The sequence below is a fragment of the Sphaerodactylus townsendi genome, linkage group LG01 (genome assembly GCF_021028975.2).
Source record: "Sphaerodactylus townsendi isolate TG3544 linkage group LG01, MPM_Stown_v2.3, whole genome shotgun sequence".
NCBI classification, from domain to species: Eukaryota; Metazoa; Chordata; class Lepidosauria; order Squamata; family Sphaerodactylidae; genus Sphaerodactylus; species Sphaerodactylus townsendi.
This window is the reverse complement of record NC_059425.1, coordinates 22,855,027-22,876,452: the sequence shown is the minus strand read 5'-3', so window position 1 is coordinate 22,876,452 and position 21,426 is coordinate 22,855,027. Positions and strand designations below refer to the sequence as shown.

The 21,426-nt window shown below is 43.3% G+C and overlaps 1 protein-coding gene across 1 annotated transcript in view; it reads right to left on the bottom strand.

The window, feature by feature from the left end:
• Nucleotides 1-21,426, bottom strand: part of F11R (F11 receptor) — a 69,216-nt gene that overhangs the window by 3,589 nt on the left and 44,201 nt on the right. The window contains 6 exon segments of the mRNA XM_048504352.1: nt 724-831; nt 3,635-3,665; nt 3,668-3,745; nt 5,258-5,460; nt 7,348-7,449; nt 19,914-20,030. Of these exon segments, the coding sequence (XP_048360309.1) occupies nt 724-831; nt 3,635-3,665; nt 3,668-3,745; nt 5,258-5,460; nt 7,348-7,449; nt 19,914-20,030 (639 nt within the window).

The following is a 21,426-nucleotide window of genomic DNA, read 5'->3' as shown; positions in this document are numbered from 1 at the left end:
AAGAACATATGCATCTCTGTTTATGATTTCTTGGATTTCTTTCTCAACCACTTTGAGCTTGGGCGGAAAGTCAGCTTAATTTTTAAATAAGACATACAATAGATTGGTGGAGTGCACCACAGACTGGTGCTGACAGATACCTTCTGGCAAAAACTTCTGCGGTTGCTCAGTTGAATGTTACTTTAAAAAAATATCCTGTGCTTCCTCCCCGTTGAATCTGACAGATGCATTTTGCTAACAGCTGCGTTTGGCACTGCCATTAGCAAAACACATCTGTGGGATCCAATTTGGAGGAAGCCCAGGATTTTAAAAAGACGTAACATTCAAGTGAGCAAACCCAGAGGCTTTCCTAGAAGGCTCTCCCCAGTAGAAGAAGAGGAGTTTGGATTTATACCCCACCTTTCTCTCCTATAAGGAGACTCAGGGTGGCTTACAAGCTCCTTTCCCTTCCCCTTCCCCTCCCCACAACATACATCTTGTGAAGTAGGTGGGGCTGAGAGAGTTCCGAAGAACTGTGACTGGCCCAAGGTCACCCAGCAGGAATGTAGGAGTGCGGAAACTCATCTGGTTCACCAGATAAGCCTCCGCCACTCAGGTGGAGGAGTGGGGAATCAAACCGGTTCTCCAGATTAGAATCCACCTGCTCTTAATCACTACACCCCCTGGAGGAGGAAGCCACACAACCCTTAACTTCAAAATGGAAGTGGACACTCAGCTACTTACTACTGAAGTACCCCCGGCTGTAGGCGAACCAGATGCCGAAGGCTGCTAGCCCAAAGACAATAAGAAGCACCACTACGGCTGCTACGATACCACCGACGTTGACCTCACCTGCAGACAAAGGAAGATACAGAGGGTGCTTCTTAGAGAGACCCTGGCATATTGCGAGAACCTCCATGCTCCAGTAAAGCAGCAAGTCTGTCCTTTTGACCCTGCTGACCCCCACCCTCTGCACTCCAAACCATGAGAAAGTTCCTCTACCTTTTTCTGCAAAAAGAAGTAAGTAGAATTGTAACTTCATCCACCATGGACTGGACCATCTTTGTTTCAGGACCCAAGCAGAGCATTCTAAAACAAAGACGGTCCAGCCCACGGTGGATGAAGTTACTCAGTTCATTTTGTTGAAAAGGGTAATAGTATTGGCTTTGCCTCCACCACCAACTCATTGGGTAGCCTTAGGTCCAGCCCACCTTCTCCCCCAGCTTGAGCCTTTAATTTGCGTGAAAGAACGCACACAAAACATTTTAAGCTACTAATGCTGCCCATCTCTACAGCATTTTAGAGCACTGCCATGCATTTCTGCAGTAGCTCCAACATCCACCTGGCCAGGTAAGGCCACTAGTCCTTCCATTCTGTTGTGACAAAGCTGAAGGAACAGAGGCATGCTGAAGACCACCTAGTGAGTTTAGTGGCAGAGGAGATATTTCTACTCATGCTTTTCACAGTATGTGCATTAAGGTCACTTCTGACTCATGGTGACACTATGAATCAACATCCTCCCAAACATCCCATTGTTAACAGCCTTGTTCAGGTCTTGCAAACCGAGGGCCATGGCTTCCTTACATAGGTGTCAAACTCAGGCCCTCCAGATGTTCATGGACTACCAATTCCCAGCAGCCCTTGCTAGCATGGCCAATTGGCCCTGCTGGAATGGGCTGATGGGAATCGCAGTCCATGAACACCTGGAGGGCCTGAGTTTGACACCTATCCATCTCATGTTGGGCTTCTTTTCCTGCCACCTTCAACTTTTCCTAGCACTACTGTCTTTTCCAGTGGTTTCCTCATAATGTGACCAAAGTATGATAGCCTAAGTTTACCGTATATACTCGTGTATAAGCCAACCTGGGTATAAGCCGAGGCACCTAATTTTACTGCCCAAACCTGGGAAAACTTATTGACTCGTGTATAAGCCGAATTTGGGAAGCCGGGAGGCTGAGGGAGCTCCTTATTTGGGCAGTGATATCAGGGGGGAGTCACTGCCCAAATAAGGAGCTCGCTCTGACTCCCGGGGTTTGATGAAGCCCAGCCAGCCAGGGTGCCTCGGGGTTCCCCTTTCACCCTCTGAGGAGGGCAGCAACAAGCGGCTTCCTGGCGGCACGGAGGTTGTCCTGGCTCCGCCCCTGGTCTCGTTGTAATTGCTAGAAAATGGTGACTCACGTATAAGCCGAGGGGGCTTTTCTCAGCCTTTAATCAGGGCTGAAAAACTCGGCTTATATGTGAGTATATACGGTAGTCATTTTAGCTTCTAGGGACATTTCAGCCTTGATTTGATCTAGAACCTATTGATTTGTACTTTTGGCAGCCCACGGTATCCTTAACAGTGTCCTCCACCACAACGCTTCAAAGGAAGTGTGTTCCTACATTGCAGGGGGTTGACTTGATGGCCCTTCGGGTCTCTTCCAACTCTATGATTCTATGAATCTACTTTCTTCCCATCAGCTTTTCAATACTAAAACATTATTTAAACCCGCACTTAAAATATTAACAGGAACATATACTCTGCCCCAACTTGTAAGGCTAATTTTTTACTGCAGCAAGCAATCCAGAAAGCAATTCCTGCAATCTGAAATGGTACATTTCATTCTACATCCTCACCCTCCACTGCAGTCTGTTCCTCTTTGTCCACCAGAGGCAGAGCTACCAGGGGGCGGGGGACGCATTGCACCAGGTGCGTGCCTGGGGGACGGAAAATCATCCCCCACGGCACTCCCACACACACACACACACACTTACCCTAGTGAAACAGTGCAGACCAGAGAAGCGGCCTGTTCCCTTCAGGATGAAAACGGCCTGGTGGGAACTACACATCTCAGGAGACCTTGCAAGCCCCAAGGTCTCATGGAGATCTGGAGTTCCCGCAGGCCGACCCTATCCTGGAAGGGAACTGAGCCACTTCTCTGGTCTGCAATTGTTCTCAATGCAAGATAGAGGGAGGCGGGGGATACCGCTTGGGGGGGGGCAGAAAACACAGAGTGCGCATTGGGCGCAGCATGGCCCAAGCTACAGCTCTGCTGTCCACACATAATGCGGATGGCCAGACGCTTTGCCTCCCCTGTTACTTGCAAATCATAACGCTTGTTCTTATACCCAAAGTTGTAAAGAACTGTTTTGACTGCCCTCCAAATCAGAATGGGAAACCCTTTCAAACCACCAGGAAAACAGAATTACAGTTTGCCACCAAAACAGGAAGACAGAGATGGAAAATCATAGCACATGACCCTGAGGTTTGCTCATGTGACATAAAGTCACATGTAGTCACGAAACAGATTCCCAGATCCCCTTCCTGAACAGGTCCTCTAGAAGCCAGCATCTGGTTCTGCTGAATGTATCTTCTCACATATTCTGTTCCTTGCTCCAGGTCAAGTGCAAAATTGGCCATACACAGGCTGACCCTCCCTTGGCCTCAGTTGGCTATTCTATGCAAGGCCAGAAGATGGGTTGCTAACTCCAGCTTGGGAAATTCCTGGAGATTTAAGGTAGTGCCTGGAGAGGAAGCTCAGCAGGGGTGGTGCCATTTCTTTCAGGGAGAACTGAGCTCTGAAAGTTCTTTAGGGAGATCAGCTGGAAGTCCAGGAGAACTCCGGGGTCCCAATTTGTTGGGATCGGTGACCCCCCCAACTGAGGCATACCTTGCTGGGCTCCAAGCGTGCAACTTCTGACAAACTTCTAGAGGAGTCCCACGATGTTTGTTAAAAGCCTAACAAGAGTAGTCACCCGCATAAAAGGAAGTCGCAGGTTCAAATATCTGACGGAGAGGGATAAAAGTTGTCAATCTGAGTAGATTCGTAGGAACTGGGAGAGATCTCGCATACCCAAAAGGGAAGCTGCGAAAGGGAACAAGTCCAGGCACCCATTCGGTCTCTAGAATAGTTTTGAAGTTTTTTTCCCCCTTGTTCTGCCACAGTACATATAACTGACTGTCAAGTTTCATCAGCTTCATCATCTCGACAGCTGCAAGCAGCTTGTGATGTCTGAACACCGGGATTTGGATCCTGAGGGGTTTTCCTACAAAAATCCAGGATGCAAAAATCTAAGATCCCCAATCCACATCTCCCTGCGGCACAGGCAGCAGGAGTGCAAACAGAAAAAAAAGTTTACTATTCTGTGACATACACAATGCACTGTATACCAGTGGGCCACAGGGGCGTACTGCCCAGGGGGACATATGGGGTCAAATATCCCCAGGCTGCGGCCATTTAGAAGATGAAGAAGAGTTTGGATTTATATCCCCCCTTTCTCTCCTGCAGGAGACTCAAAGGGGCTTACAATCTCCTTGACTCCTTCCCCCTCACAACAAACACCCCTGTGAAGTGGGTGGGAGCTGAGAGGCTCCCGAGTAGCTGTGACTACCTCAGTGTTTCCTCGAGAAAATAAGACAGTGTCTTATAGTAATTTTGCTTCAAAAAGATCGCTATGTCTTATTTTCAGGGATGTCTTATTTTTTCTGTGTTCTTGTTCATCAGGCATGCTTCCAAACCAAAACTTTGCGACTGCCTTTTACTTTTCGGGGGATGCCTTATGATTTCACACTTCAACAAAAATCTCTACTACTGGTCTTATTTTCAAGAGAATGTGTCTTATATTCTGGGAAACAGGGTAGCCAAGGTCACCCAGCTGGCGTGTGTGGGAGTGCACAGGCTAATCTGAATTCCCCAGATAAACCCTACATAGCCTGCTAAGCGGTAGAGCTGGGAATCAAACCCGGTTCCTCCAGAATAGATACACGAGCTGTTAACCTCCTACGCCACTGCTTTAGTCACATTCCTCCTCCTTTCCACTGGGTCCATATACTGACTTCAAAACGTGGTGCCAAAAAATGTTGTTTGGTAGTGATGGGGGAGGGCAGCCACCCATCCAGGGGTGGGGAGGGACTCAGATTTCGTACCAGGCTACATTTTCCCTAGATACTCCTCTGGTGGGCCACCCTGTTTTCCTCACTCCCCAGATGGTACGTCTATTGTCTGCCTTTTCTCTCCCAATGGGCCCCACCAGAACTAGCACGAGAACCTCTCTTACGGTGCAGATGCTGGGGAGGACCTTTCTCTTTCCAATGCCCAGGACAGCCACTGCAATCAGGCAACAGTGAATTTGACAGACCAGACTGCTACCTATACAGCTTTAAAAAGATTTGCAACAATTTGCACATGACGATTTAGGCATATCCCTCCCAGGTCCCCCCACCCCTTTGCAGGAGCATGGTTTCTGACTACTAAACACAGGATACCCTTTTGCCCTCCAATCATGCTTGAGATCGTACCAGCACCCCCGACTTGGGGTCAAGTGTGTAGGAGGAGTTCTTGAAGAGGGTGTTGGTTTTGGGGTCCTCGGGCATGACCATGTCATTCTTGAACCACTTGAAGGTGGGCGGCGGGGAGCCGTCTGTCTCCACGCAAGTCAGGACTGCTCTGTTGCCGATGGTTACCGAGGAGGGCACTTGCGCCAGAGGCTTGGAGGGTGGAACTGGAAAGGGAAAAGATGCCATTGCAGAAACAAGGATACCAAAGGGAAGGCTTGAACTAGAGGCAGGACAGGTGGCACTTAGCCCCATGGACTACACCCCATCAGCCCTGCCAGCATGGCCACTGGCTGATGCGGGAATTGTAGTCCAAAAAATCTGGGAGTTCGCCAAGGTACTCAACTAACAACTGGGCTAGTTAAACTTCTGAGGGAACCCTTCTCAAGCGCATAACATCACAGCTGCCTGTAATGTGTCAAAAAAGTAAGTCAAGTGGTTTCTTGGTCCCCAACCTGTGAGTCTAAATCTAGGTTCTTGTCTGGTTTTGTTTTGTTTATTTGTTTGTTTTATTTGTTTGTTTGTTTGTTTTGTTTGTTTGTTTGTTGATGCTTATTTATTTATTTATTTATTTATTTATTATTTGATTTGCATTATACTCGCCCTCTATCCCCAAAGGGCTCAGAGTGGGCGGTGAAACAATATAAAAAAAGCATATATAAACATAAATATATAAAAGTTTAAAAATTTTCATTCTAAACAGTAAACTCCACGAACCCATATGCAACCCTCCCAGAAGAGAGTGATGGGTCCGATGATGTTAGGGACCCTATACAGCAGGGGAGGATGAAGCAGAGGGCACCCTCAGCGGGGCTGAGTCTCTCCCGAAGGCCCGGTGGAACAATTCGGTCTTGCAGGCCTCCCTCACCGGAGACTGTCCAAGGTCCCTTGGGGCCCGGACAACTGGTGGTAGAGTGTTCCACTCAGGCAGGGGAGCCAAACCCGTGAAAGGCCCTGGCCCGAAAGTGGGCTCCAGCCGCATCATTGAGGGGCCAGGGATCTCCAGTAAATTGGCCTCTGCCGAGCCAGAGGTCGCATTTCGAGACATATGGGAGTGTCACGGTCCCGAAGATGCACGAGGGTCCCAGGCAGGCAGCGTAAGGCCTTAAAGGTCAACACCAACACTCTTGAAGATGATTCGAGACTCCACTGGGAGCCAATGCAGCTGGTTTGGAACACAGGCTGGATACTTGATCCCAGATGGCACTACCACCAATGAGCAGGCGATGCAGCTGCATTTTGGACCAGTTTTTAGCTTCCGCCAATCAGGCGCGAAGGGAAGGCCAGCGTGGCAGAGTTACAATGGAGTCACCAGCCTGGAGGTGATCGCTGCATGGATCACAGTGGCTAGGTCACGCGTTGAGAGGAAGGGAGCCAACCCGTCGGGCCTGTCGAAGAGATGGAAAAGCGCCAGCCAGGTTGTATGGGCCACCTGGGTCTCCATTGGAAAGAGACGCAGTCCAGGTGGACCCCCAAGGACTCTGAGAGCGGAGGAGGGAGGTCGAGAGCCAATGTGACCCCCCCCCTCCCACACCGGGCGGCTGGAATTCCCCAATCTCTCCCCGACCAAGCCAGAGGATCTCCTGTCTTCGATGGATTAAGTTTTAACTCTGCTCTGTTGTAACCAATGACCAGCGCACCGCCTCCAAACAATGCTGTAGAGGCTGCAGAGGCGGTGACAGTTCCCGGGCCTTCCATCGACAGTAGACCGAGCTGGAGTGTCATCCAGCATACTGATGGCAGACCAGCCCAAAGCTCCATTACCAACTGAGCAAGGGTGGCACATAGATAAGTTAAAATAACAGTGGGGAGAAAACAATAGTAATGCCCCACAGGGCACACCCACAATGAAGCGGAGGCACCTCTGGGAAGCTTTGTCCCCACGCTACATAGCACATCTTTGTTGGCTCACGCCCGAGGAACGAGACAATCCATTGAAGGGACAGTGCCCCGGACCCCAGAGGCGCTACAGGGCGGTGGGCCAAAAGGTCGTCAGTCGACCACATCAAGCGCTGCGGTGAGATCTAACAACACTCAGCAGTCAGCCGGATCACCTTCGGTCAAGAGGTGCATAACGGAGGCATTATCTGTGACAGCTGGCGAGAACCGTCTCGTCCCATACCCAGCACGGAAGCCGGACTGGAAGTGGGTCAAAGCTGATATTTCATCCAGGGAAACCCTGAAGCTGTTCCAACACCACTCTCTCAAATTACCTTCCCAGAAGCAGAAAGATTCGAGCCAGGCGGTAAGTAGCCAGATCTCCAGGGATCTAACGATGGTCTTTTCAAGAGTGGGCGGACCACTGCCTCCCCTTCCAACCCATCTGGAAAGACTCCTTTGCCTCAAGAGAGTCATTGATGATTTTCAACAGGTGGGGAATGCATTAGCTCCTCCGGCAAGTTTTAATTAGCCAGGAAGGGCCTTGTGGATCCAGAGGGACAGGTGGCGAGTAGGTCTAACAGCAGCCAAGATCCTGTCAACAGCAGCTTGAGGAGAGCAGGGGAAAACCGGGCCAAACAAAGGCCGAAGGCGTAAGGAGCCTCCAGTTCACTCAATTGCTGTAGTTAAAGATTGGCAGTGGAAGGTCCCATGGGGAGCGTGCATCACGACTTTGTCTACAAAAAGCTCGCTATAAATGCCTCTACAGCTAATAGCTAATTCCACGATTTGTAGAACCCTCTGATAAAGAGGTCAAAGATCGAATTATCGAGAAACAAGTTGAGCCGGGCGCAGAGCTAGCAGATCGCAGAGAAGAGGAAGAAAGCCCTCTCCCATCGCCCTCGTGCACGCCATCTCATAGAGCTTCTCATAAGCGTCCTATAGGATGTTGGCGCAAGGCAGTCCTGGCTAATGAAAGCCTCTTACATCTGGCTTCTAGGCGCCTGGAGCACTCCGCTTCATCTGGCAAGCAGCTCCTCTGTATACCATGGAGCCTGCATTGAATGCCGGGCTTGAAGAAGGCCCGCCGAGGAGCAACAGTCTCGATGGCATCAGAGAGGCGTGCGGGAATTCCAGTCCTCCACTTGCGCATCAGAAGTGTGCGGTAAGAGTTCAGGATCCCACAGAGTATTCTGGAAGCCAATTGGATCCACAAGTTTCTGTGGGTGAGCATAAATCAGCCCGTCGCCTAGACAGGGGAAGGCGGCGTATAGCATGTCAAGCCGCAGCTTCAGAAGACATAATTAGTAGGGTGGGACCATGGCACTCTATCAATAGAGGATCACGACCAGATTAACCCCGACCCAAAGACCAAATCCAAGCGTGTACTTGACCTCATGGGTGGGGCCAGAATTTATATATGGATGAGGCACTAGGTCCGCAACCGCCATACATGAGAAGCGGTGTCGTTTAGCAGCATGTTAGGTTAGATAAACGAGGCCTCCTGGCCGCTGGAAGCGGTGTCGACATGGACACTAGAAGTCACCCAGGACAATGAAAGCCTGGGAAACCTCACGCCCAGTCGGCCACTCACCTCTAGCAACCAGCAGAGTCAGCCGTCCTCCGATTAGCTAGGGCTTAATCGACGGTACACGCTGAAGGGACCGCCAACCTCTCCATGGCCAACCACTCCAGGCCGACCACCTCCCATGCCGGGTGATCTCCGGGGACGGGGACTACCCTGAAGGGAAATGGAATTGCGGATGAACGCTTGCTACACCACCACCCGGCCCTGATTTGAGACTGGCGAAAGGTGGAGGCATCGCTTGAGAACAGAGCGCTGACCCCGCTAAAGACTACGGGTCTCAGCCCTCACGTACCCAGGTTTCAGTGACACAAACCAGGAATCCGTTGCAGATCTCCGAGAAAATCCCGAGTACTGCGGTCTTATTGTTTTTGCATGGACCTGGCATTAATCAGCCACCAGAGGCGAAGCAGAGTAGTCCCTGAACCCAACCATCCTGCGCTCCTAGGGATAGGTCGGAGGGTCAGAAAGCAAACGCAGCACACACTCTACTTCAGCTGCTTCCTTGTATTTATAGCTCCATTAACAGGAGCCTAAAGTTCTGCCACTCTTAAGAGCTTAACTCCTTCCCTCAAGCCTCTAAACATCACAATCTCTGGCTGGAAAACCACACATCTTACCTCGACTGCGTGTGCATGCTAGTGTCTGCGCCTAAGCACTAATGCACTGTGAAGTTCCCTACACAGCCTTGTGGTGTTTGCGGAACAGGCAAAAGTCCTTATGGAACTTAAATACAACTTAGAGCATCTAGATTTTGGCTGTGTCTTCATTATCTACAATCTGATCATTCCCTTGTGTCTTTCATACTTTCGGACACACAGTTAATCCCTGGTTTTCTCTGACTGAAAGGAAAATTGCATCCACTGGATTGTCTCTTGAATCACTTTACTCTCTCTCTTGTTCAGAAGCGTACAAACTAGTAAAACGTCAGCTCTTAGACTGGGAATTTGCAGAATTATATCTAGCAGCTAAATGAACTTGCTCTCCTACACAATTTCTAATTCCATTTGAACAGGGTCATATGGCCCATTACTTATATTTTATAACTAACCCCCTTTCAATGAGAGCTTTCACAATTGCTAGATTTTATGTCATGCCGTCTGCCTTACTAAATGGAAGGTTTAATAACCTAGAGAAATCAAAAAGGTTATGTAGTTGTAATACCAACCAAGTTGAAACTCTGGCTCACCAGCTATTACACTGCACTAGATTTGCCAAAATTAGATCTAAATTTGTCAAGTTATATCCGCTCTTCCAACCTGAGCGAACAGATTTGATCAGACTATTTCTCCTAACTCTGATTCTGTTTTTTGTGAAGAGGTTGCAAGCGTTGTTATGGAAATAATTCAGAGTCAGTAACAATCTGTATTTACCTGATGTTGTCTTTTTTTTTGCTTTCAAAATCCTATTGTTTGCTGTGGGGGTTCTTTTTGGTTGTTTTTCTGTTTATGCCAATAAAGGCTTTGCTTGCTTGCACTGTGAAGTGCACAGCTTGTCACATTACACCCCACAGCAGCTGAAATACGAGGCCTCTTCCTGAAGACAAAAAAAAGGAGCAAGGTTGAGAATTTATTTAGCTCTTCTAGATCCCTATGCATTTTGCAGTTTGCTTCATCGGGGGATGTTCTATACCAGGGGTCTGCAACCTGCGGCTCTCCAGATGTTCATGGACTACAATTCCCATCAGCCTGCCAGAATGGCTAATTGTATAGAACAGACCCTGTGCTATACAAAATGTCTCAATTCTCACTTCCCAACAATTGAAGGAGCAGGTTACGCTTGGTGGTATTCCATTACAACCAGCCTAACAAAGCAAACTTCAAAACATGCAAGGATCTAGAAGAGTTAAATAGAATTTTCCAAGCTTGAACTTTGTCTGCTCTTGTCCACGTATGTGGCCTTTTTTTTCTCCTGTATTCTGGAGATATATTCTGAACCTGCTAGCATGGCACAAGAGCCAACATGCTATAGTGATTTGACCGTTGACAAGATCTGGAAGACCCAGGTCCACTCTTGCTGTGGGAAAGCAGAATGTAATAGTGGCAGTCATTTATTTACTTGCTTTATTTATACGCAGCATTTCTCCTTGATGTGACCTAAAGGGGCTTACATTGTTCTTCTCCACGGAAGAAGATGAAGAGTTTGGATTTATATCCCACCTTTCTCTCCTGTAAGGAGACTCAAAGAGGCTTACAATCTCCTTGCCCTTCTCCCCCCACAACAACAAACACCCTGTGAGATAGGAGGGGCTGAGAGAGCTCTGAAGAACTGTGACTAGCAAAGGTCACTGCAAAGCTGGCATGTGTTGGAGTGCACAAGCTAATCTGGTTCACCAGATAAGCCTCCACAGCTCAAGTGTCAGAACGGGGAATAGAACCCGGTTCTCCAGATTAGAGTGCACCTGCTCTTAACCTGGGGGACCTTGGACCAGTCACACACCCTCAGCCTAGTCCCGTGGTGGCGAACCTTTGGCACTCCAGATGTTATGGACTACAATTCCCATCAGCCCCTGCCAGCATGGCTAATTGTCCATGCTGGCGAAAGGGCTGATAAATTATGAATCCATAATAACTATCTGGAGTGTAAAAGTCGCTCTAACTGAGTCTATCTCACAGGGTGAAAAAAATAAAACGGAGAAAAATGATGTAAGCCTCTTTGGGTCCTCATTGACATGCAGGGTATAAATAAATGCCAATAAATAAATACATTTTGTTTTCCCAGGATCTCTTTCCCAATATCATTGTAGCTGTTAATGGGCAGGCAATGTCACAGTATATTAATGTCAAAATCCACTTGTCCAGACAATGAAGACATTTGTATGATCACCAAGGTTTCTTTATTGCAGGCAAAAGACAGATTAGGAACGGTTCGAAAGGCTGTTTCCCTCGATCTAACATTGCTGCTCCCCTCCTTCGGAAGCAAAGACACAGTTATGAGAACCGAAAGCAGTTGGCCTTCACGAAGCCGGCACTAGAAAAATTAGAGAGCTCACCTGGCCACCAGCAACCACAAGAATTCACACAGAGCACAGTCTCCCCACCCCCACAGGAAGCAAGCTTGACAATTAATGCACTATGACACATGAAGCGGGGGTCGGTGTGTGCAGCACACTGCTGTCTAACTTTGTAAGATATTACAGAAAGCAAGCTCCAAAAATGAATCATACAGAAACGTTAATACCCAGATGAATTTTCTGGCCTTGAATAGTTTTATCTTATCACCGCTATATTAGAAACTCAAATCCAGCATGCGTACGCCATAGTTCACAATCACTGTACAGAAACAGTTACAATCACCGAATTGGTTCAAATTAAAGTCTATTCAATAGATCACACAGAAAATCATTCAGTTCTAAACCACTGAAGAAGAGTTTAGAAGAAGAGTTTGGATTTATATCCCCCCTTTCTCTCCTGTAAGGAGACTCAAAGGGGCTTACAATCTCCTTCCCCCCCCCCCAACAAACACCCAGTGAGGTGGGTGGGGCTGAGAGAGCTCCAAAGAACTGTGACTAGTCCAAGGTCCCTAGCTGGCGTATGTTGGAGTGCACAAATAATCTAGTTCCTGAATGAAGTCTCCCACAGCTCAAATGGCAGGCTGAGGAGTCAAACCCAGTTCTCCCAGATTGAGATACCTGCTCTTAACCACTACACCCAGACTGAGCTAGTGCGATTGTCCAGATGCTTGGCTAGAGTGGCATGTGCCATGATTTTTCACAGTCAGTACAATTCCATTCAATATTCTGAAGCTGCCCCAATTTTCACTCCAGGAATGGAACTCACAAATCCATCCTGGACCATGAGCCTGATACACAGAGGTGGGATCCAGCAGGTTCTCACCAGTTCCCGAGAGTGGGTTACTAATTATTTATTATTATTGCAGAGAGGGGGTTACTAATTGGGTCTACTTTTTTCGTTAAATTCCATTGGAGTCGAAACTCATAAGTCCTGTTGTTTCCCATGTGGCTGGTTAGCGAAGGTAGAAAAGCGGATAATTCTCCCTGTTGGGGCTGTTTAAAAACATGTTTAGAAATATGGAAAAGTTCCTTGTTTAAGGAAAGTATCTTCTTTTGACTTCTAGGAAACAAAATTAGTATTTGAGAAATTATTACATTATTTGTGAATGAGGTCAATTATGATGGTTATTTCCTGTTGGCAATTAGATGATGGACTTATAATGAGTTTAAATTATGGACGAAAGATACCGAATTGAAATTATGAACTTTTTTTACAGTAGGTTTTTTTACAGTAACAGAATTATTAATGCCCTGCCCAGATGTCTGTGCGCCCCATCGTGCCCATGGCCCATTGGCTCACATACACTATTTTGAATCCCACCACCATGGGAACCTAAAATTTTGGATCCCGGACTTCCGGTTGCTTGGCCGAGGGAGGAAGGTGAGACTGTCGAGGAGGCTGCAGCTAGCTAGAGTGGAAAAGTGAATATACCAGCTCTCAGCCCCAAAAACCCGGTGTTTGAGGAAGGGTATTCCTCTGGAAGAAGGAGGAATGAGGAGAATATCTTCACTACTCGTCCACTGGGAGAGAAACCTTGAGAGCCCACAATGGAGGAACCTCGCTATGGTAAAGGCCAGAATAATACGTGGCAGTTAACAGCACAACCCAGAGCTCTACCAATACTCTAAGAACATCAGAACTTGGCAAAATTAACTGTACTAAATTCTTAATACAGAGCAAGTGGGCAGTAAAGAGAAAGACTGGGAAAGTAAGGTGTACTGACAAAATACTTACGGTTAACTAAAACTAAGCGGCTTACTCAAAGTGGTACTAAAGAGAGTGAGAACTGAGCAGAGCAGTGGGGGGCGATCGTGGCTGTCTTGAGACTGCATGGATGCAGGTCTTGTGTACAAGGCTAAGGAGAGGCACCCGAATGATATAAACGTAAAAGATTTAAAAGGGGAAAGGCATGAAGCGATAGTTAACTGTAAGAAACGGTGATCTGAGAAGTGGTTGGTATACAGCATGGCACAGATAAGGCGGAAGAACTGGCTGTAGGGATGTCCGAGCTGGGTGCGTGTAATGCTAAGCAGTTGAAAAGCGGTAGGAAAAGCATAATGTATCGTGAATAAGCCGGAAAGGCAGCAATGGAGCCTTAAGAAGGGATTGTATGCAGCATAGAGTATACCTGAGAACAGTGGTACATAGAGTGATGAACAGAAGGAGGGAGAGAGACGAGAGAGACATCGGGAGAAGAGGAAAATAAACAACACCAGGTGAAATGTAGAGAGGTGGAAACAAGGGGGGGAGAGGCGGCCGGAGAACAGAGAGCAGAAGATGAATTGAAGATTTGCTGGTGTTCAGACCAATATGAGAAATAACATCTAAAATTATAGTGAAAGAGACAGGAAAGATGTAGGAGTGATAAGACATAAATAAAATGTCTAAAGCTAACACGAAGAACGATATCCCAGATAGAAGTGAGACAAACCAGAGATGGAACATAAAATGGATCAGCTATTTAGAAATGATGGCAAATGAAAGAAGGAAACAGTCCACCAAACTTGATGGGCTGGATATACTGAAATAAAAACTAGACCAAAGTTTTGAGACAAAATTACAAAACATAGAGTAGAGACATTATAGGAAAGTGACCAACAAAGAAATACTAAACTAGGAAAGTAGGAGGAAAATTAATTTGCTTGACTACAGGAGACTATTGAAACAATGTGCTCTTCTGGAGTTAGGTCCAAAGAAACATCCACAAGATTTAAAGGGTGCAGAGAAAGAGAGATATTGGAAAGAAATGACTATACATGTTGCAAATTTCTATGAAATAGAAGACATTATGAAGATGATATAGATAGAATTATCTGGATAAATACAAGAGGAAATGAGAAATTCAAGAAGGTAGAGATGTACTAATTTTCTTTTCAGACCTGGAAACAAGGACGAATTAAAAGAGACTCAAAACAAAGGGATAGAAAATAGACTCTAGGGACATTTATAATATTGGAAGGGAGGTACCAATCTGGATCCTGAATAGAAGGAGAATTATAATTTTTTGACAAATTTTAAGAGAAAAATATCTCATTTAGATGGGAAGAAGTAGAAAGGACTAAAACTCAAATACAAAAGGGAAACCTCTGAGACTACAATCAATGCCTTAAGCCAAAGTATGTGAGAAAATTAAGGATTTTTTGACCAGATAAATGTTATTAACATTTAGTAGAGTGTATATTAATTTATTTATTAATTTATTTATTTATTGGGATAGTTAAAAATACATATATAATTCACAAATTTATATGCGTACTAAGACATCAACGGTTCGATAGCGAGGAAAAAGAAGACTTTCATAATTTAAAAAAAAGAACAACATTTTGATTTAATATGTATGCAGAGCATATATTAGACAAAGAAGACATAGAACTGATACAAAACTCTGAAATTGGGGTCTGTTTTGTCTCAACCAATCATGAAAAAAAAAAAAGAAAAAAAAAAGGATTGTATTTTATGTTAAAGAAAAATTGCAACCAAAATTATTGTTCAAGATGATGAGGAATTATTTAGGTTTAGAAATAATTTGGAAGGGGAAAAATATTAGTAATGAATTATCTGGCCCTACTTGAGAACAAAGAGGAAATTTTACGGACATCTCTAGAAAAAACAGGAGTCAATTATAATAGGTCTGATGGGAGATTTAAGCGGGTATGATCAGATAAACAAATCCCAAAGGGAAAACATTGAGAGGGGCAAACTACCTGATGTACCTTAGATTTTCTGGAACTGAAGGATACATGGAGATTGATGAGCCGAACATGAGAGAATATACATTTCATGCCAAAATACAATTCATTCTCTAGAATAGACATGATTTAGTGCCTTGTGGTTGTATGCAGAATATTTAATATAGAAGCAAAGTTATTTTTCTGACCATAAACCTTTAATTTGGACATTGAAAGCGTTATATAAACAAAATTTGGAAAGATGAATGTATATCTCTTAAAAGAGGAAGAGATAGTAAAAGTCATGGATATGTGGATAAATTATGATGCATCCTTAAATTCACGGATGTGCAGTTGTTGAGGAAATTAAAATAGATTGACAACCAACTAACAGTATTATATACAGCAGATATGGAGCAGAAGTGCAAAAATCCTGTAAATTAAATAACTTTGAACAAACTAGCACAAATGCTAGCAAATGGATGGCCTGGAGATCAGACACCAAATTCAGAATAAAAATCAATTTAATACAAAATGGGGAAACCATTTGATCTCAGGAGGATATAATTCGTGTTTTACAAAATATTACGAAAAGTTATATACACAAAAGAAGAAAAATAATACAAACAGATTATACTGAGCGGTTTACCAAGATTAGACAAAGGAACAGCAAAATTCTTAAACCAAGAGATTCTGATTGAAGAAATTCAAAAAAGCATAAAAATCAAAACTTGCTAAAATCTCCAGACCCAGGCGGTTGCAACAAATGAATTATATAAAACTGCTTGGTGAGCAATTAGCCACCGAATCACAGCTATAACTATAAAAGGGAAATAAGTAAACAAAAAGTTTTGGGAGAATGGTGGCGGAGGCAGAATAACAGTGATACCTAAGAGGTTCACGATCTTACTGATGTAAAATTATCGACCCTATCTCTCACCATACTTTCACGATTATAAGATCTTTTACAAGTATTTTGGCAGAAAGATTCAAATAATATTAAACAAAATAATTAGTAAAAGACAAAGCAGTTTTTACCGAATGAACAATTAAGAAATAGCATAAGAATGACCATGCATGATTGAACTATTGCATAAAGGAATAGTAAACAAGCATTGTTGTGGTCTTCATGAGCCTCGAGAAAGAGGCCTTTGGCTTAGCCTCAGTTGGAAATATGAAAAACACTGACAGAAATTAATGTGAGGAGAAAAATTTTAGGTGGATTAGCACAATCTATCAAAAACAAGAGGGAAAGCCAGAATAAAAGATAAATGGAAATATCTAAAACCCTTTGATATTCAAAGAGGGACTAGACAGGGATACCCCTTTAGCCACTATTATTTATTTATCTTTAGAACCCTTCTTATTAAATTTAAAAAAATAAGAATGTGGAAAGAGATAAAAAGCAATTATTTAAATTGGGAAACTTACTTGGAGGCGATTTATTTTATTTTTAGAAGCCCTAAAAAAAACAATAGAAGAACTGAAAATACAAATAGCACAATTTGGTGATAAAACAGGTTTGTTGTCTCAAAAAGCCAAAACAAAGAAATGATGGTCTTTAACATAAGCCAGAAAAACAAAAAAAAGATGAATTAAACTATACAGTGGTAAATAAAATAAAATATTTAAGGAGTTAATTTGTTAAACATAATATTTTACTATTTGAAAGCTCTTCTATAAACTGAATGGGAAAAAAATAAAAGAAGATGGAAAAATGGTCTAAGCTAAATCTATGGCTATTAGGGGAAAATAGCATTAATAAAATGGTTTGTTCTGGCAAAAAATGAATTTCTTGTTTCAAACAATACCAATTGAAATACACAAAATTCTTTAAAAGAATGTAAAAAGATCTAAATAAATTTATTTGGGGAAAAGGTGGGAGCCAGAATTAGTTTTAAAAGTAATAGTGTGATGTTAAAGGAGGGATTGGAGCCTACCTAATTTAGAATTGTATTACAAAGCAGCAGGGTTACTTTGGTTTTAGAGATTGGATGGTGTTAGAAGGCAGAAGAATTACTTAATTTAGAGGGAATTGATTTATTTTTTTAGGTGTACTTTACGTTTGGTATGCACAAGGGAAGAGGAATATAAAATATTTATGGAACATCAAATAGGAAATCAATATTTAAGATCTGGGAAGAATATAAAAGAGAAAAAAATATAAAGGCAACCCGGGTTGGATAGCACCATTTAGGCGATTAAAATGAAACGGAAAAACAATACAACAATATGAGATATAAAGAGTTAATTAAAAGAAATGAAATTTATGTTAAAGAAGACAAAGAAATAAAATAGATGGACAAAGAATGTGTGGTTCCAATTTCTACAACTGAAGGAGAAATTTAAACTAGATAGCAGTAAAGGATTTGGTCGTAATCAATACTAGAAAAAAAATTATGAGCAGATCTCAGAGGATAATTAAAAATTATACAAACATACACTTCCATGAACTATTTGATGAACAAATCTAAAACATTGTATGATAAAATGGGCATATGATTTGAAAAAGAAATAAATTTGGAAACTTGGGAAAAACATAGATAGAGAATAAAAATTCACAAAGGCAGCTAATTTACAGAAAACTATCATAAGATGTTTCACAGGTGGTATATGTACCCCAGCAAATTGGCAAAATTTATAAGAAACTGTTCCGATAAATGCTGGAAATGCCAAAATCAAAAAAGGGACTTTTATACACCTCTGGTGGGAATGTGAAAATCTCTCAGAGTATTGGACTGAACATATAAGATGATTAAAAAATTATGAAAATAGATTTTGTGTATGTGCAGAGATGTTTCTATTGAATATATTTGAAATTAATTTAGGAAAAAAATCTGAACTATTATTATTGTATATGATAGTGGCAAGGAATCAATATCTGAAAACTGGAAGAAATCTTCAACTCCCCTCTATAGAGGGACTGGCTACAACAACTTGCAGAATATGCAACTACGACAAACTATCGAGATATCTTAAAAAGAAATAAGACAACAGAGAAAATTTTTTTGGATTTATGGAAACCAACCTTTAATAGTTTTTGCAACAAAAGAAAGAATATAAGAATATATTGTTATATTTGCAGTGTTAATGATTATGACATAATAATTTAAAACTTAACAAGAGAAAAAATAAAGAGAAGGTTGATAATCAAATTTAAAATTCAAGAGAGAAAAAGGAAAAAAAAATAAAAATCTTGAAATAGCGACCAAATTGGAAGTCCACAAATTGACTGTATCTTTATCTATCCTTTCCCCCCCTTTATTTCACCCTCTTTCTTTTCTTATCTCTCTCCTCCCTTCTTCTTCTTCTTCTGTTTCTTCCTTCTTCTCAGATCTTCTCTTTTCACAGTCCCTATACTATAATATTTAGTTAAAGAACTTTAGTTATGGATTTAATACAGACAGGATGGACTCTTAAACCTCAACAATAGGTTTGAAAGTTTATGTATTAATGATAATGTTAAGGAAAATTGATACAACAATGTTATTTTATGTACAATGAATTGAGAATATTTGTAAACCATAACTGGAAATAAAATAAAAAATTAAACAGGAAAAAAAAAATTTTGGATCCCACCACTGCTGATACACTGTCAAATGTGCTGTTTGAGTATATTAATGTAGCCTTCAGCAATGAAATAGAGGTATGCAGGCTGAAAAGCACCCATTCAGGGAATTATGAAGCATCTCCATTTCATTGCTGACATGCTGAAGGGTGGTCAATTCATGGTGCAAATTATTCCCCAGAGACAAAGAGTGCCAGGATACTGTCACGATAGAGCAGTTCTAAAAGGTTCTGCTTTAACTCCTACCTTGGGCTGATAAATTAGCACAGTGTTTTCAGTAAGCCCATTTGTTTGCCAACAACTTGACAGGTGTATGCCCCCATATCTTTACTTGAATTTGACCCGACTCAAGGTAAAGCTCATTTGGATAGAATTTTGCCTTGGTCCTTGTAGCGATCTGCAGAAAAAGAGATTCTGTTAGAGAATCTAAACATGGCCTCTGTCCAGGCTCACTGCACTTAACCTCAGAGTTTTAAGCTGATTGTGAAGGCATCTACACACACACAGAGAATCACCCATTAGCAGCTACGCAACTGCCTACAGGCAGGCACTTTGGAATTTTTGCCATCTCAGAAATAGAAGCAGGTATCCTGGTTGGGAGGCAGCTCTCCTATCCTGTGAGGGAGGCAGCTATTTCCAACTGGATATTTCTAGCAGACAAGGTGAAGCCTCAGGGAATATTCTAAAACATCTCCTGTTCCAATATAGAGGCAAAAGAAAGCTGGGATTGGGCCCATTGAGGCAGAGAGAGAGAGACATCGAGGAGAAACAAGTGGGTAACAGGAAAGAGACAGCAGTTGGGAACTGCGTTGGATACTGTGTTCTAGTTTGAAACAAGTTGCAGTTTATAGAAATCCTCCCATTTTAAAAAGCTGAGTTTTCCACTGCCACCAAAGCAGCCACATACCTGTCAGCTTGTCACGTGGTACGAAGTCTGTGGTACGGATCCCTGGAATCTCCCATTCCAGGCGTGATGGTGTACCCTGTCCACTTCTACAACTTGAGGTACACGGCAGGCCCACAACTAAATTTGTGAAAGAACAAGAGAAATGGCATAAGAGGCATCCCGAATTAGGACAGTGTATTGCAGAAACCCTGTACACAAAATAAAATCTGGCCTTGAAATAATTGTGGAATGACAACTCCATCAAAGTCCCAGCATGAGAGGTAACTACAAGACGAACAACAACAACCACAACCCTTCATTGTCATATTAACAGAATTTATTCACAGGTTTGATCAGGCAAACTTAGAGCTTAGATTCTCAAAGTCTTATAAACAATGTGGCTACCTTATCCATTATGGCAGGTTACGACTAGAAAGTAGCAACGATGCCTTATTCTTAACAGAAAACCCTTTCATTTTGATTAAAATGTATTGAGAACTTTGTCCCTGATATCAATTTGCAGAAGGGGCAATATAAGAAGGTGTAATACAGTTTCAATAACATAAGGCAGTGATACAAAAGCGGAGGTGTAGTAGCGTGTGTCGAGGTGTAGTTTGTGAACAAACAAAAAAAAAAGTTTATTAAACATCAAATGAACAACAATCTTTACTGTTTAGATATTTTCAGGGGTATCAGGCTGGCCCCAAAATGGTTAGGGAAAACAAAATAGATTTGCCAAGAGCAGCAGTGGTAGTAGGTTAAGAATAGGTGCATTCTAATCTGGAGGAACGGGTTTTGATTCCCAGCTCTGCACTCCCCTGAGCTCTTGGAGGCTTATCTGAAATTCAGATTAGCCTGTGCACTCCCACCATCCCAGCTAGGTGACCTTGGGCTAGTCACAGCTTTGAATCTCTCAGCCCACTCACCTCTGGGGTGTTGTTGCTTGAGGGAGGAAGGGAGGCAAAGGGAGATTGTAAGCCTTTGGGAACTCCTACAGGGAGGGAGATATAAATCCAAACTACTCCTCCTCCTACTCCTCCTCTATCAAGTGTAGCATTGTGTTGGTTTCCTGCAGGATACATTACCCTGATACTAGAGGTCTTTGGGACTGAGAGATTAATCTACCACCACCACCCATCAATTTACTGCTTCAAGATGCCTCCTCTGGCTCTTTCTAAGTTTCCAGAAGAAAACAAGCCAGCAAATATGGGCACCCCTTCTCCTTCTGGGGGGTTCAAAGCAGTATCTGGGAGAAACATTTGCAACTGAGGAAATGATACCAAGACAAAAGTTAACTGTTCCCCAGCATGCAGACCCCGTTTATAAACTGCTCAATTACAGCGGACAGATTCAAGTCAAAGGTCTCCTTATTTAAACAGTTCAAATGATTTTCTCCTCAATGACCTTCTCATGGCGAAGCCTCTTCCTTTTTTAACTTCACAGATTGTAGTGGAGGCCAGACAGCGGAGGAGAGACATCTATCACTACTCCACTGGAAGCCTTGGGGAAGTTCTAGCCCAGGGGTCTGCAACCT